Raw genomic sequence first — 18,619 nt, forward strand, 5'->3', positions numbered from 1 at the left:
TAGCCTACTCGGAATGTAACAGCGGTGGGAAAAGTGCCATCATAGTTGTGATGTTCCTGCAGATGGTGCTGAGCTCGCGGTCCAGACCGGAGGTTCTGGTGGAGCTGTACGATAAGGACATGGACAAGGACGACTTCCTGGGCAGGTGAGAGACATGCCCATACCTGTACCTCCCCTCCCCTCCCCCCTTCCCCCATGCCGCTATGAGGCCTGAATTTCCCAGAGGGGATCAATAAAGGAATATCTATATTTTATCTAATCTTATGAGGTCAAACTCAAGAATCCAGTCTTTGACCGAACCAAAAAAATAATCGAGGGATGAAATACTGATTTGCATTTCTCAGTTCCTGCATCAGTTCCTTTTGTCTTGAAGCACTTCATCAACTAATCAGCGATGCACGTTTTCAGTACTGTATGTCTGGCTCCCATCCCGGGCGCTTGCTTTCCCTACGGAACCAAAGTAGGCTGCCCCGTCGCAGCAACACAGTTCCTGTGGGTCTGTGTGTTAGGCTTGCCCTGGTAGTCTGTGTTACCGGTACATTACTGGTACATTACTTGCCCAATTTTCTTCAATATATATATATTTTTTTTACGATTTATTTTTTAGCGTTTATCGCTTTATTCTACTGGGCAGTCCAGTAGAGAGAGAGAGAGGAGGAATGGGAGACAGAGTGGGGGGAAGACATTCGGCAAATAACGACGGGTTCGGGAATCGAACCCGGGTCGGCCGTGCCGCGGCTGAGCGCGCTATGTGGTTCGCCACTGGGGCGCCCTCAAATTTATTTTTTAATAGAAATAAAGGTAGCACTTTATAATAACACCCTGTTATAATACATTTATAAGGTATTTGTAGATAATGAACTAATCATGAACAAACCATTTATATACATTCATAAATGATTATTAAATTTATAACTATATTTGTATAACATTTACAGATTAGTTCTACATTATTTATAACTCATTATCAACATTGTTTGTACTTGATTTGTTCATCATTAAATAATGTTGTTTAATGTGTAGTAACACATTTGTAGATGCTTTGAAAAATGGATATGAAAAAACTACTATAGTGTATCTCCATTTATTTTTCATGTTCAACAAATGATTTGTTAAGACATTCATAAAACATTTATAAATCATTTGCAGATGCTATCGTGGGGGCCAATCTAAAGTGAAGCCTATTCATCATTAACAAGTGTCTAATACAGTTAATTATTTGTTTACTTTTTCATCACATGTTACAAATGTTGTAGCCAGCTTTCGGATACACCCTTCTTTGTGACATCAAACAGTGACAGAATTAGGACTAAAGATAAATGCAATTTTATTAACATATAAAATACATGTACATGACATAGTGTAACGTCGGGGGGCACTAGGACCCAGGAGTACCCTGGCCAGGTATTGAAGAGTATCTAGAGAGGAAGTCTCACGCGAGCGAGACTTGACGTCACGTGTGTTGCCGTCTGTTTGAATGGAAGCACAAGTTAATAAAGTTATCCGTGCTGCGTCTATACTTTCGCTTTTCAGGTATGAGCAGGTTAAACACCTTTTTTTGTTGGTAAATCTATTCCATCATTTCCGACCTACAAACAACTATTATATGTTGTGTAGACGTTCGTGTAGATGTGGTGGCCGCTAACGTTACATTTGTTCCTAATGTGTGCTCAGTGCTCAGTATGTATGTGATGACGACACGACACACAAGAGTAAAAATTATTTGTGTCGTGTCATCATTATCACTGAGCACACTGAGCGCACATTAGGACCAAATGTAACGTTAGCGGCCACCACATCTACACGAACGTCTACACAACATATAAGAGTTGTTTGTAGGTCGGAAATGATGGAATAGATTTACCAACAAAAAAGGTGTTTAACCTTCTCATACCTTATTAAAAGCGAAAGTATAGACGCAGCACGGATAACTGACGGCAACAGTGCAACACACGTGACGTCAAGTCTCGCTCGCGTGAGACTTCCTCTCTAGATACTCTACCTGGCCAGGGTACTCCTGGGTCCTAGTGCCCCCCGATGTTACACTATGTCATGTACATGTATTTTATGTTAATAAAATTGCATTTATCTTTAGTCCTAATTCTGTCACTGTTTGATGTCACAAAGAAGGGTGTATCCGAAAGCTGCCTACAACATTTGTAACATGTGATGAAAAAGTTAACAAATAATTAACTGTATTAGACACTTGTTAATGATGAATAGGCTTCACTTTAGATTGGCCCCCACGATAGCATCTGCAAATGATTTATAAATGTTTTATGAATGTCTTAACAAATCATTTGTTGAACATGAAAAATAAATGGAGATACACTATAGTAGTTTTTTCATATCCATTTTTCAAAGCATCTACAAATGTGTTACTACACATTAAACAACATTATTTAATGATGAACAAATCAAGTACAAACAATGTTGATAATGAGTTATAAATAATGTAGAACTAATCTGTAAATGTTATACAAATATAGTTATAAATGTTTTAATAATCATTTATGAATGTATATAAATGGTTTGTTCATGATTAGTTCATTATCTACAAATACCTTATAAATGTATTATAACAGGGTGTTATTATAAAGTGCTACCGAAATAAAATCCATTTAATAAATCTTTGCATATCAGAGCCCATGTTCATCAAATAAAAAAAACCCTAATTTGTAAAATACTATGTGTGTTATCAATACTTTGATATATATATATTTTTTTATCCACTTTTTCTCCTCCTGTTTTTCTGTGTTTTTCTCCCATCCCAATTTAGTCGTTATGCCAATTCCCCCCTCCCCTTCCTGGTCGTTGCTCGCATGTGCCCCCCACTGGTCGGTCTAGGGAGCCCTGAAGTCTATCAGATGCTTCCTCCGAGACATAGGAGACAGCCAGCAGCATCTTTTCACCTCCCAGCGCGGACTCTCATTGGTGAGGTGTAACGTGCGGGAGGTCACACTACCCTCACCATCTCCCTCCCTCGCTGTGCAGGCGCCCTGACCGACCTGTAGGAGTCGCTGTTGACAACAACCAGAATACCACCCCACTGGCTTCCCTCCCGTTGACTCTGCCAATTGAGTCAGTATGACGGCCTGCCAAGCCGGAGGCACCGCTGACAGACGGATTCGATACCAGTGTCTCTCGCGTTGGTGATGAGCGCTTAGTCCGCTGCGCCACCCAGCCGCCACTTTGATATACATTATAAACTGAACGTGTCTGCACGGACAGCAGATCTATTTTACAGGTCGCAGTACTGTGGCTTAAGTTTCACTTTCATTTAGAGTAGATTTAACTTTGCGTGAAGGAGAGAAAGGAGGCTCTCGAGACGACACGACTGGAGAGGAGCTGAGGACCAGTCCAGACCAGCAACAGTATGTTTGCGCAATGTGCTAAATAAGGCTGCAGCTACATTGATCCGTCAATGAACGGATAGAAAATTGGCGGAAGGTATTACTGTCCGTTGGTTTATTTTTTAATTAGAACATAATGTCAACCCTGTCTGTCCAACAAATGGATAATATTAATTGAAAATGTATTCAAAACAGATGTAGATGGACAGACACAGTGGATCAATGTAGCCGCATAATGTTAAAGATCAAAGTAAGTGCTCTACAGATATTGAGTGTAAAATGTCCGGTGTCACCGGTAATACTGAAGTTTATTAGTCTATGGGAAATTTCACTCGCATCACCGTGGCAACCCTACTGTGTGGGTGTGGTTGGGATGGTTTACACGTGTAATTATGGGTTGATATTGTGCAAGTGCCACTAAACCACAACATAATTATAGGACGGCTTGAATAGCCCAGTTATTTTCACCATATTGGATATTTGATAATATAATGTCAGGTTTATCTCAACTCACTGCCTCTATCATTTGGCCAACCCTTGGGAGGGCTAATAAGGCTTTCTGAAGCTTCGGCACAGATAAAGGAAGTACAAGGAGTAGCGTTGAGGCAATCTTTTGACTCTATCAGGCTACCTTCAAAAATGCCCTTTCAGACATGCAGTCCATCCCTGAAACATGCAGGAGCATTTCCCTGCACAGGTCAGGTGTGAACGGGAGGAGCAGGGATAGATGTCTCAGTCAGTTGACCTATCTCAAACCCCGCCCCTTCTTTCTCGATCTGCGCTTGCTTCCCTCTGACAAAACAGTTCCTGTCTGACGAAAAGCGAATATGTTTATACTACTAAGAGCCCCGCCCTCTTTTCGTGATCCTCCAATCACAACCGTTGCTTCTTTGTCAGAAACTGGGTATAAAATAAATAACTATATATATACTACTGAGTATAGTGCTAATAAGATGTATGTACAGAGTTGTAGTATTAATATCTACAGTGATACAGGTATAAAGACACTATGGTAGTAAGTCATACTGGCCAGCAGCGTAACTGGTTGTGATTGGAGGATCAAGAAAAGAGGGCAGTGCTTGAGATAGGTGGATTTTATTATGAATGTGTTGCTGTTTGTCAGCACTCTATACTATACTAGTACTGTATTCTGGAGTTACAGAGTTAACAGGATTTAGAAAAAGACACTTTCACAAGAGACTCACAAGGGATGTTTTAACAGCTGGTGTAACAAAAGCCCAATTCTTCTGCAGTAAACATACTTGGATAACTTGACTGCCATTGCAGACTCTAACCTGGTGTACTTGATGTGTGAATAGACTGCCCTCTACTGCCGCAGTTATGCCACTTTCAGCCAGTCCTCCAATTGCTATGCTGCCACATAAACGGATTAAATAAAAGATTAAATAGTTTAGCTCCCAAAATAGGGAGCACACATTTGCACCACATTAGAGATCAGATCAGAAATGTAAGCCTAAGATTTTGGCAGTTTATTTCATTTGTTCAGCTTTTAGGTGTAGGATGTAATTTCCTCCAAATGACCAGTCGTTTTTAAAGTGCCACCTGCTTGAAAGGCTTCGACAAGTTTATTGTTTGTATGTTTGAATGTTCTTTTGTCGTGATCATGTGACAGTTACGTTTTGTTACCTGGCTAAATACATTGTTTTTAGAATGAAGTCTATGTTGAGATCACGCATCAAACGTAACATTTACATCACATTTACATTTACGTTACATTTACATGACATTTACATATAGTCGTTTAGCTGATGCTTTTATCCAAAGTGACTTACAAGTTCTGTACAACAAGTCAGCAGGAAGGGTACAACTCTGGCAGCTAAGTAACATTGTTCATCAAACAGTGTTGAACTTGAGTGCTACAGTCTTGAGTGCATAGTAGTATAAACATATTAGCATAGTAGGTAATATAGGCAAGGTAGATGACTTAGGAACACTACTATCATCGACATCCAACCTAAAGGTTTCTCTCCTCCACATTGCCTGTGGTGCTTTTTTCCTATTGCTAGGTTTTTAGAGAGTTTTTCCTTACCTTCGCTGGGGTTAGGGTTAGGGTTCTGGGAGTGTTGCATTTATTTATTTTACATTTATTTTGGATTTCATGGTGGGTTTTTTGTTCTTGATTTATTGTGATGTTTCTTCTTGACTTGTCCAACCCATGGGGACATTTTTTGATTGAAAATTTTATTAACAGATTGCAGAATGGGTACAATACAGTACAGCTCAATACACACAATTGTTAAGGGGATGCAGAGCAGAGAAAGACTTTCGTCTGGTTTACATCAGGGTCCCCCATTTTCAATTCATCATAACATATATGACATACATGACATACAGATAGACAGTACTGCTACATCTATTCCTTTTTACGACATACCAGATTTACAAATACAGTACTGTTTGTGATACAAAAAGAGTCTAAAAAAGAGAGTATATACATTTGACGAAGAAACTGTACATTGGAGGAGGTTGGGTAGGTGGGGTGGAGTGGGGGGGCGGGTAACTTATGAATGCAGGCTTTACAAATAAATTTGATTTGATTTAGTAGCAAAGTGCATAATAGTAAAATACTACTAGCGTTTAAAAAGTAATCCCTACTAGCTGAATCCTTTGTTCCTACAGTATCTTGTGTTTAATTCCATCTGTTGCCTTAGTTCGGTATTCAATATACCAATATCTGTGTTTAACCAGTGGTTTTATCTGAAATGTCCACTATTCTTCACTGTAAACAGGGTTAAAGTCAGTTTGGCAGACATCATCCACTCCCAGTACATGGACCAGGTGGGTTTCCCCATCTTCCTCGCATCTCGTGTTATATGCCACGTATTACTCCACGTATTACTCCATTGTCGTAATGGTTGATATGACTCAGTGAGTAACTGTGCACACCTCCGTTCCAGTGGCACACCCTGAGTGACGTGAAGTCCGGTCGGGTCCATCTGGTTCTGGAGTGGGTTCCCACCGTTTCACGAAGAGACACACTGGACCAAGTTAGTGCCACGCCTTCATCTAAAACGTTTATCCTTCTCCTCTAACCCCTTCACAGCATAATGCTGTGTCTCATCTATTCATTCTACTTCTATACACTGAGCCATTGGAAAGTATTCAGCTCCCTTCACTTTCCACATTTTGTTGTTGTAGACTTCATTTAAAATCAGTTTAAAGATTAAATGTATTTTCTTTTTGCCATCAATCTACACAATACGAAGAAGTCTTTATGTGGCATGCAGCAACACACACATGTACGATGGACATACACAGGAACACACACAAAGGAACACACACACACTTGACTCGACCCATTCCGTTGTCCTTCCCCCTCAAGCGCAGCTGGGAGCAGACATGGGTTGCGGCGACAGTGTTAGCGATCTGATCTGCATGCTGTGAAGCGACAGTGTTAACCACTACACCACCATGCTGTGAGGAGACAGTGTTAACCACTACACCACCGTGCTGTGAGGAGACAGTGTTAACCACTACACCACCATGCTGTGAGGAGACAGTGTTAACCACTACACCACCATGCTGTGAGGAGACAGTGTTAACCACTACACCACCGTGCTGTGAGGAGACAGTGTTAACCATTACACCACCGTGCTGTGAGGAGACAGTGTTAACCACTACACCACCGTGCTGTGAAGCGACAGTGTTAACCACTACACCACCATGCTGTGAGGAGACAGTGTTAACCACTACACCACTGTGCTGTGAGGAGACAGTGTTAACCACTACACCACCGTGCTGTGAGGAGACAGTGTTAACCACTACACCACCGTGCTGTGAGGCGACAGTGTTAACCACTACACCACCGTGCTGTGAGGAGACAGTGTTAACCACTACACCACCGTGCTGTGAGGAGACAGTGTTAACCACTACACCACCGTGCTGTGAGGAGACAGTGTTAACGACTACACCACATGCTGTGAAGCGACAGTGTTAACCACTACACCACATGCTGTGAGGAGACAGTGTTAACCACTACACCACATGCTGTGAGGAGACAGTGTTAACCACTACACCACATGCTGTGAGGAGACAGTGTTAACCACTACACCACCGTGCTGTGAGGAGACAGTGTTAACCACTACACCACCGTGCTGTGAGGAGACAGTGTTAACCACTACACCACCATGCTGTGAGGAGACAGTGTTAACCACTACACCACATGCTGTGAAGCGACAGTGTTAACCACTACACCACCGTGCTGTGAGGAGACAGTGTTAACCACTACACCACATGCTGTGAAGCGACAGTGTTAACCACTACACCACATGCTGTGCAGCGACAGTGTTAACCACTACACCACCGTGCTGTGAGGAGACAGTGTTAACCACTACACCACATGCTGTGAGGAGACAGTGTTAACCACTACACCACCGTGCTGTGAGGAGACAGTGTTAACCACTACACCACCGTGCTGTGAGGAGACAGTGTTAACCACTACACCACCGTGCTGTGAGGAGACAGTGTTAACCACTACACCACATGCTGTGAGGAGACAGTGTTAACCACTACACCACATGCTGTGAGGAGACAGTGTTAACCACTACACCACCGTGCTGTGAGGAGACAGTGTTAACCACTACACCACCATGCTGTGAGGAGACAGTGTTAACCACTACACCACCGTGCTGTGAGGAGACAGTGTTAACGACTACACCACATGCTGTGAGGAGACAGTGTTAACCACTACACCACATGCTGTGAGGAGACAGTGTTAACCACTACACCACCGTGCTGTGAGGAGACAGTGTTAACCACTACACCACCATGCTGTGAGGAGACAGTGTTAACCACTACACCACCATGCTGTGAGGAGACAGTGTTAACCACTACACCACTGTGCTGTGAGGAGACAGTGTTAACCACTACACCACCATGCTGTGAGGAGACAGTGTTAACCACTACACCACATGCTGTGAGGCGACAGTGTTAACCACTACACCACCATGCTGTGAGGAGACAGTGTTAACCACTACACCACCGTGCTGTGAGGAGACAGTGTTAACCACTACACCACCGTGCTGTGAGGAGACAGTGTTAACCACTACACCACATGCTGTGAGGAGACAGTGTTAACCACTACACCACCGTGCTGTGAGGAGACAGTGTTAACCACTACACCACCATGCTGTGAGGAGACAGTGTTAACCACTACACCACATGCTGTGAGGCGACAGTGTTAACCACTACACCACATGCTGTGAGGCGACAGTGTTAACCACTACACCACCATGCTGTGAGGAGACAGTGTTAACGACTACACCACCGTGCTGTGAGGTGACAGTGTTAACCACTACACCACCGTGCTGTGAGGTGACAGTGTTAACCACTACACCACCGTGCTGTGAGGAGACAGTGTTAACCACTACACCACCGTGCTGTGAGGAGACAGTGTTAACCACTACACCACCGTGCTGTGAGGAGACAGTGTTAACCACTACACCACCGTGCTGTGAGGCGACAGTGTTAACGACTACACCACCGTGCTGTGAGGAGACAGTGTTAACCACTACACCACCGTGCTGTGAGGTGACAGTGTTAACCACTACACCACCGTGCTGTGAGGTGACAGTGTTAACCACTACACCACCGTGCTGTGAGGAGACAGTGTTAACCACTACACCACCGTGCTGTGAGGAGACAGTGTTAACCACTACACCACCGTGCTGTGAGGCGACAGTGTTAACGACTACACCACCGTGCTGTGAGGAGACAGTGTTAACCACTACACCACCGTGCTGTGAGGTGACAGTGTTAACCACTACACCACCGTGCTGTGAGGTGACAGTGTTAACCACTACACCACCGTGCTGTGAGGCGACAGTGTTAACCACTACACCACTGTGCTGTGAGGAGACAGTGTTAACCACTACACCACTGTGCTGTGAGGAGACAGTGTTAACCACTACACCGCCGTGCTGTGAGGAGACAGTGTTAACCACTTCACCACCGTGCTGTGAGGAGACAGTGTTAACCACTACACCACCGTGCCACCATAACACGTGAAGGGGGCTGAATACTTACCAAGGGATCTGTAATTCTAAATCATATCATGACTCCTTTCTGCCTTTTGCTCGCCACAAGGAAACTATAAAAGAAGGAAGGCTCATCACGTCACATTGGTGCCAAGTGTGGAAACGATCAGTTCTGTCGACATTGAGTTGAATGGGATCAGCCATCTCCTCGTTTAGGACCCGTCATTTAAACAGGTTATTACCTCGGATGTCAGAATCATCTGCAATTTGTTGTATTGTTAATAACGTTTGATATATTGGTTGATGTATGTCTCCTCAGATAGCTGGTATATTTAGCATTTTAATACAGGCTTCAATAGAACTGGCACCAAAGTCTGGCACCAAGCAGAGCATAGAACGCTGGTATTCTGACATGACAACCCTTCCTTCTTTTATAGTTTCCTTGGTATAGAACGCTGATATTCTGATGTGACAACCCATCCTTCTTTTATAGTTTCCTTGGTATAGAATGCTGCTATTCTGACATGATGACCCTTCCTTCTTTTCTAGATTCCTTGACTCGCCGTCCATTTAAAAGTGCTGAGTCATCATGATGTCATCCCCCCCTCCCCCTCCTTTTCCAGGTAATGCAGCTGCAGTCTCTTCAGTCTCACCAGAACAAGGCCGTGTTTTCTGCCGCGCTGCTGTTTGTCTACGTGGAGAGAGCCCACTCGCTGCCTGTGAGTCACCTGTCACCGTACACAGTCACAATGACACACCACTATGCTGTTAGTTCAGACACTTGGATTTTTTTGCAATTGACCTGTCTCAAGCCCCGCCCTCTTTTCTTGATCCTCCAACCGTTGCTTCTTTGTCCGAAACTGGGTATAAAATATATAACTATATATATAACTACTGAGTATAGTGCTAATCAGATGTATGTACAGAGTTGTAGTATTAATATGTACAGTGATACAGGTATAAAGACACTATGGTAGTAAGTGGCCAGCAGCGTAACTGGCCAGCAGCGTAACTAGTTGTGATTGGAGGATCAAGAAAAGAGGGTGGTGCTTGAGATAGGTGGATTTTATTATGAATGTGTTGCTGTTTGTCAGCACTCTATACCAGTCCTGTATTCTGGAGTTACAGAGTTAACGGGATTTCTGCAAACCTCTGAGATTTGGCGACGTACTGAGAACAAATTCTTATAAGTGATGAAATTAGATGTTAAAATGATACAAGAGGATTGCAGGTAACAATAGCTAACTCTTGTTGAGATGATCTTGAAGCATCGGTGGGAATAAATTCTGTATTATTCATTAACCTTCTGTAGTGTTGTAGTGAAAGGGTTAACCCTTTGTAGTGTAGTAGTGAAGGTTAACATTCTGTAGTGTGGTAGTGAAAGGGTTAACATTCTGTAGTGTGGTAGTCAAAGCGTTAACCCTTTGTAGTGAGGTAGTGAAAGGGTTAACCCTCTGTAGTGTGGTAGTGAAAGGGTTCATTTAAAACATTTATATATTTTTTTGCTCTGTGAAATGAAATCCAGATTCAATTCAGGAGGATCTCAGATCTCAATCTCAAATCCATGACACACGACACATTTACCGTAATCTAGTATCTCTACTGTATGTACTTCTGAACCATTATAACACGGGTGTCTCTGTGTGTCCAGCTGAAGAAGAGTGGGAAGGAGCCCAAGGCAGGAGCGGAGCTTGTCCTGGGAGACACAAAATACAGAACCAAGGTGAGACACACACAGAACCAAGGTGAGACACAGAACACAGAACCAAGGTGAGACACACAGAACCAAGGTGAGACACAGAACACAGAACCAAGGTGAGACACACACAGAACCAAGGTGAGACACAGAACACAGAACCAAGGTGAGACACAGAACCAAGGTGAGACACAGAACACAGAACCAAGGTGAGACACAGAACCAAGGTGAGACACAGAACACAGAACCAAGGTGAGACACAGAACACAGAACCAAGGTGAGACACAGAACACAGAACCAAGGTGAGACACAGAACCAAGGTGAGACACAGAACATAGAACCAATGTGAGACACAGAACAGAGAACCAAGGTGAGACACAGAACACAGAACCAAGGTGAGACACAGAACCAAGGTGAGACACAGAACCAAGGTGAGACACAGAACATAGAACCAATGTGAGACACAGAACAGAGAACCAAGGTGAGACACAGAACACAGAACCAAGGTGAGACACAGAACACAGAACCAAGGTGAGACACAGAACACAGAACCAAGGTGAGACACAGAACACAGAATCAAGGTGAGACACAGAACCAAGGTGAGACACAGAACACAGAACCAAGATAAGATACTGTATACAGAACCATGATAAGACACTGTATATAGAACCAAGATAATATACTGTATATAGAACCAAGATAAGACACTGTATACAGAACCAAGATAATATACTGTATACAGAACCAAGATAAGACACTGTATATAGAACCAAGATAAGACACTGTATACAGAACCAAGATAAGACACTGTATACAGAACCGAGATAATATACTGTATACAGAACCAAGATAAGACACTGTATATAGAACCAAGATAAGACACTGTATACAGAACCAAGATAAGATACTGTATATAGAACCAAGATAATATACTGTATACAGAACCAAGATAAGACACTGTATACAGAACCAAGATAATACACTGTATACAGAACCAAGATAAGACACTGTATACAGAACCAAGATAAGACACTGTATACAGAACCAAGATAATACACTGTATATAGAACCAAGACTGTATACAGAACCAAGAGAAGACACTGTATACAGAACCAATATAAGACACTGTATACAGAACCAAGAGAAGACACTGTATACAGAACCAATATAAGACACTGTATACAGAACCAAGATAATACACTGTATACAGAACCAAGACTGTATACAGAACCAAGATAATACACTGTATACAGAACCAAGACTGTATACAGAACCAAGATAATATACTGTATACAGAACCAAGATAAGACACAGTAGACAACAGTAGAAACATTATATTCTTTGACCTAGCCGTACATGTTAGATCCATGGAAGGACACGGTGGGCGTAGCATATCAATAGTATTCCATTACAATTATCACCACAGACATCATATACAGGAAGTAAATGACAAATGCATGACATGCCATGAGAATACTATGAATTGAGGGAAGCAACAGTTGTGATTGGGGGATCAAGAAAAGAGGGCAAGGCTTGATATTGCGTTGCCTTCCATGTGTATACAAACTGCTGACCGTTGCTTGCCTTGCTACTGCACTATGATGTCATGACCTACAATCAGTTATCACTCTTCTTCTGTGTGAATAAAGGTGTGTGATCACTCTTCTTCTCCTGTGTGAATAAAGGTATGTGATCGCACCAGCTCACCTCAGTGGAACGAGGCGTTCTACTTCCTGGTTCGTGACCCCAGAGAGGAGATGCTCATTGTGAAGGTAAGGTTAATGTTCAATTTACTCAAATTAGGACTAAGAAGTATGAACTGAAACTGGTGTTGTATCTTTTTTTTTCATGACAAGGGGCGGGACAAAAACATAACTTTCCTATTGCACAGTAGGGTTGGGTATTGGTACCAGTACCAGTTTCTGGAATTCAGTATCGCTACCCAACGATACCTTTTTTAACTGTCTCTGTAAAAATATATAATAATATTTAATTTTTTTAAATGTATTGTTGTAACACACCACACCAAATATTATGTATTATGTTTTTAAATGTTTAAAATATCAACATTATCTGGCCATCCTCAGTAAATACTATCAAACCCCTCTGACCTCGTCTGGTCTTTCCAAAGACCCAGGAGACTGGACAGTAATATATATATGAGTGGAAAAGGCTCCCTCTTGTCTAGTAATATTACACTCTTATACTAAACATGTAAAGATACAAACATTTGGTACCGATTGATCTAGCGCAAATTGGTACTCAATGGTACTGATGTAATTTGGTCGGTACCCTTAAAAGTACAACCCTACTGCACAGTAGGAGCTGCTTTTTTTTTTACCTACTATAAATTAATCTACTGAACAGTAGGTTTGTTGTGGAATTTCTTTTTACCAAGTACATTGAGTTTACAGAAATTGAGATTGAGTCAATGGATAGAAGAAAAAAAACAGTATTCTGTGCACAGAGTCTCGGTTCGATACAGAGAGCGGAAGACAATCTGCAGTGAGCCCCGATCCCAAGGATGCTTTCAGCCTTATAGTAAAAGAAAAGAAAGGTTTCGCACACAGGCAGAAAAGTCAGGCAGTTCTCATAACAGCGTGGGATGAACACTAGCTGCATCTGGCCCTAGCAGAACCTACGATATTCTGTTATGAGAGAATATGTCGTTAAAGTGGTTCCAGACAAAACACGCTGTCTGTACACCAGAGAATGTATGCCTAGTAAACTGGTTGATCATAAATGGAGTAAAGGAATATTACACTAGCAATGTAAGAGGGTGAACATGTGATTTTTCCATAATAGGTTCTAAAAGCATAGAGTGTGGATAGTAGGGTTAGTAGTGTGGCGTATGCTTTATCAATTATGTCGTAGACAGATCTTCTGATCTAGTTTAATAGTAAAAACAATTAATACAAAGTACATGTAGGTTAAATGAGCTTTGGCTAAGAGGAGTGCTCTCATCGTGGCCAGCTAGGAGACACTGAGGAAGAGAAGGAGACAATGAGTTTAAGTAGAGAGAGAGGGGTGGGGGCCGTAGCCCCTGGCCTCTCACTTAAGTGTGAACTAAACTACTGTTTCCTAAGGATTCCTCGACAGTAGCTTCTGTCTCTTGTGTAGGTACTGAGGGATTTCAGACATGACCACACCGTCATTGGCGGGAACATCCTTAAGAAGGATAGGCAACATCCCTAGTTCTTTATCCCCTTTGACCTCTGTTCATCTCTGTCTTCATGTCCCCAGCTCTCCAGTGCCCTTTGACCTCTGTTCATCTCTGTCTTCATGTCCCCAGCTCTCTGTTCATCTCTGTCTTCATGTCCCCAGCTCTCTGTTCATCTCTGTCTTCATGTCCCCAGCTCTCTGTTCATCTCTGTCTTCATGTCCCCAGCTCTCTGTTCATCTCTGTCTTCATGTCCCCAGCTCTCTGTTCATCTCTGTCTTCATGTCCCCAGCTCTCTGTTCATCTCTGTCTTCATGTCCCCAGCTCTCTGTTCATCTCTGTCTTCATGTCCCCAGCTCTCTGTTCATCTCTGTCTTCATGTCCCCAGCTCTCTGTTCATCTCTGTCTTCATGTCCCCAGCTCTCTGTTCATCTCTGTCTTCATGTCCCCAGCTCTCTGTTCATCTCTGTCTTCATGTCCCCAGCTCTCTGTTCATCTCTGTCTTCATGTCCCCAGCTCTCTGTTCATCTCTGTCTTCATGTCCCCAGCTCTCTGTTCATCTCTGTCTTCATGTCCCCAGCTCTCTGTTCATCTCTGTCTTCATGTCCCCAGCTCTCTGTTAATCTCTGTCTTCATGTCCCCAGCTCTCTGTTCATCTCTGTCTTCATGTCCCCAGCTCTCTGTTCATCTCTGTCTTCATGTCCCCAGCTCTCTGTTCATCTGTCTTCATGTCCCCAGCTCTCCGTTAATCTGTCTTCATGTCCCCAGCTCTCTGTTAATCTGTCTTCATGTCCCCAGCTCTCTGTTCATCTGTCTTCATGTCCCCAGCTCTCTGTTAATCTGTCTTCATGTCCCCAGCTCTCTGTTCATCTCTGTCTTCATGTCCCCAGCTCTCTGTTCATCTCTGTCTTCATGTCCCCAGCTCTCTGTTCATCTCTGTCTTCATGTCCCCAGCTCTCTGTTCATCTCTGTCTTCATGTCCCCAGCTCTCTGTTCATCTCTGTCTTCATGTCCCCAGCTCTCTGTTCATCTCTGTCTTCATGTCCCCAGCTCTCTGTTCATCTGTCTTCATGTCCCCAGCTCTCTGTTAATCTCTGTCTTCATGTCCCCAGCTCTCTGTTCATCTCTGTCTTCATGTCCCCAGCTCTCTGTTCATCTGTCTTCATGTCCCCAGCTCTCTGTTCATCTCTGTCTTCATGTCCCCAGCTCTCTGTTGATCTCTGTCTTCATGTCCCCAGCTCTCTGTTCATCTCTGTCTTCATGTCCCAAGCTCTCCAGCGCCTGGGATCAGCCGATGGGTTCCCTGGTGGTTCCTGTCCGAGAGCTGCTGTCAGAACCACAGCTGGTCCTGGATCAGTGGCACCATCTGGATGGAGGCTTACCCAAGAGTCAGATCCTACTGCGGGCTGAACTCAAGGTGGGTAGACGCATGCATGCACGCACGCACGCACGCACACACAAACACACACACACACACACACACACACACACACACACACACACACACACACACACACACACACACACACACACACACACATACACACATACACACACATACTCACATACTCACACACACACACACACACACACACACACACACACACACACACACACACACACTCAGGCATAATCTTGGTACTTGAGAGTTTGAACAACACATTCTCTTTTACTTTAATATATTTCTTATTGTCATTATGCACAGTTACAACATACAATGACAATCTTACTTTGCTAGTCCACCCTTCACACACAATCACAAAATATAGACTTAAACTAAAATTTAAATATTAAGAAACTGTTTAATGCGTAATGAGGGGGGGCCAGTATTGCACATTCAGTTCACTGTGTAGTGGTAGAAAGGTTGTAACTGTGCACTATGCATTGTTGCAAATCTTGCAAATAATGAACAAGAACTGAAATGTGTATGATGTATATCGAGGTGGGAGAACACAGGCACTCCTGCAAACACAAGCAACTACAGTATGGGTCGCGACCCAAAGTGGGGTCGTGGGTAGGTGACAGTGGGGTAGTCAATGGTCAGTGGGGTAGTCAATTTACTTTTGGCAAGTAAAAAAAAAAATATATATATAAATTTTTTTTATGTTCTGGCAACATATTTTGGCTAAATATGCCTAGTTTTATAAATGTGTATGATAACATAGTGCTGTAATACAATTTTCTAATATATATGCATGATCAAGTTCAACAACGTGTGCTTTTATTTTGATATTCCTTACGTGATACATTAGCAGGTGATTGATTGATTGAAATAATGGGTACAATACAGTACGTCTCAATACAAATACACACAATTGTTAAGGGGATGCAGACCAGAGAAAGACTTCCGTGTTGTTTACATCAGGATCCCCCATTTTCAATTCATAATGAATTGCAAGTATTGGGTGCAATTAGCACCGTGCAATCCATTCTTTGTGGATCCCGCCCTAAGTGTGGGTTCACCAAAAGAAATCCTAAATAAAATGGGGTCATGGTATAAAAAGGTTTGAGAACCCTGGTATAGACTGACGAGGGTGAGACAGGACTTAGGTAGTTCACATGTAGATTTAGTTAGATCACATGTAGATTTAGTTAGATCACATGTAGATTTAGGTAGATCACATGTAGATTCAGGTAGATCACTTGTAGATTCAGGTAGATCACATGTAGATTTAGTTAGATCACATGTAGATTTAGTTAGATCACATGTAGATTCATCTAGATCACATGTAGATTCAGGTAGATCACATGTAGATTTAGTTAGATCACATGTAGATTTAGTTAGATCACATGTAGATTCAGGTAGATCACATGTAGATTTAGTTAGATCACATGTAGATTCATCTAGATCACATGTAGATTTAGTTAGATCACATGTAGATTTAGTTAGATCACATGAAGATTCAGGTAGATCACATGTAGATTTAGTTAGATCACATGTAGATTTAGTTAGATCACATGTAGATGTAGTTAGATCACATGTAGATTCAGGTAGATCACATGTAGATCCAGGTAGATTCCGGTAGATCACATGTAGATTAATCTAGATCACATGTAGATTCCGGTAGATCACATGTAGATTCCGGTAGATCACATGTAGATTCAGGTAGATCACATGTAGATTCCGGTAGATCACATGTAGATTCATCTTCTAGATCACATGTAGATTCAGGTAGATCACATGTAGATTCAGGTAGATCACATGTAGATTCATCTAGATCACATGTAGATTCATCTAGATCACATGTAGATTCAGGTAGATTCGGGCAGACCACATGTGTTGCTTTCTTTGGGAATGAGACACAGAACAGCCAATCAGGCATCTCTCCTTGACAGATCTTGAACACAAAGATGGCCGAGGCTCAGCTGGGATCTGGTCCTGAAGAAGATGCTCCTCTCATCGCCACTGAACAGTTAGTCACACCAGCCAATCAGCAGAGGCAACACGCCGAGCTGCCGTCTGATGAGTGAGTTTCTTTAGATTCTATTCGATTTGATTTGATTTGATTCAAATGTATTGTCATCATACAGCACAAGTACAGTACAACAAAAAGAAGTTTGGCATCCAACCAGAGTGCAAATGTAACAGTAAAGTGCACCAGCAATATACAATGTACAGGAGATTAAACTGGGTATAAAATATATAAATTAGTACTACTGAGTATAGTGCTAATCAGATGTAATTACAGAGTTGTAGTATTATGCTAATCAGATGTAATTACAGAGTTGTAGTATTAATATGTACAGTGATGCAGGTATGAAGACACTATGGTAGTAAGTCATACTGGTCATCAGCGTAACTAGTATCTACACAGATATGTAAAAAGGATTATATGCAGGTATGTACAGACAGATGTGGATATATATATATATTAGGGCTGTCAAAATTAATGCTTTAACTTTGGAGATTAATTTAAATTATTTAAAGCATTAAAATAAATGTATCTAGATTCGCCTGTTCGAATCCAGCTCACAGCTCCGGGGTTGTCACCAGCTTGGCTGGCCGTTCACACTAATACAATTGGCAGTATTAGAGGGTGGGAGAAGCTGGCGGGGTGGGTCCGGGTCGTTGTAAACAGCGACTCCTACAGTTCGGTCGGGGCGCCTGCTAAGCGCGGATAGGACTTGAGTGGGATAGTGTGATCCTTCCACACGCTACGCCCTCTCAATGAGAATCCGCGCTGCCAGGTGAAAAGAAGCGGTTGATTGGCTGGACGTGTGTCGGAGGAAGCACGTGATAGCCTCCACTCTCCCAGACCGACTGTGGGGGGTAAGTGCGCAGCGACCAGGAAGGGGATTGGGAATTGGCATAACGACTAACATTGGGATGGGAGAAAATCGGAGGAAAATGGAGGGGAAAAAAGATTAAAAAAAATAAAAAATAAAAAAATAAATGTATCTAGATTAATCTATG

At 42.6% G+C, this 18,619-nt stretch overlaps 1 protein-coding gene across 1 annotated transcript in view; it reads left to right on the forward strand.

Annotated features, from left to right (window-relative positions):
* Positions 1-18,619, forward strand: part of LOC311230926 (extended synaptotagmin-1-like) — an 87,940-nt gene that overhangs the window by 37,872 nt on the left and 31,449 nt on the right. The window contains exons 29-36 of the mRNA XM_084317371.1: positions 63-145; positions 6,104-6,152; positions 6,272-6,361; positions 9,973-10,068; positions 11,001-11,072; positions 12,731-12,817; positions 15,476-15,622; positions 17,542-17,672. Of these exons, the coding sequence (XP_084173497.1) occupies positions 63-145; positions 6,104-6,152; positions 6,272-6,361; positions 9,973-10,068; positions 11,001-11,072; positions 12,731-12,817; positions 15,476-15,622; positions 17,542-17,672 (755 nt within the window). The remainder of the gene's footprint in view (positions 1-62; positions 146-6,103; positions 6,153-6,271; positions 6,362-9,972; positions 10,069-11,000; positions 11,073-12,730; positions 12,818-15,475; positions 15,623-17,541; positions 17,673-18,619) is intronic.

The sequence above is a fragment of the Notolepis coatsorum genome (genome assembly GCF_963971535.1).
Source record: "Notolepis coatsorum genome assembly, chromosome: 6".
NCBI classification, from domain to species: domain Eukaryota; kingdom Metazoa; phylum Chordata; class Actinopteri; order Aulopiformes; family Paralepididae; genus Notolepis; species Notolepis coatsorum.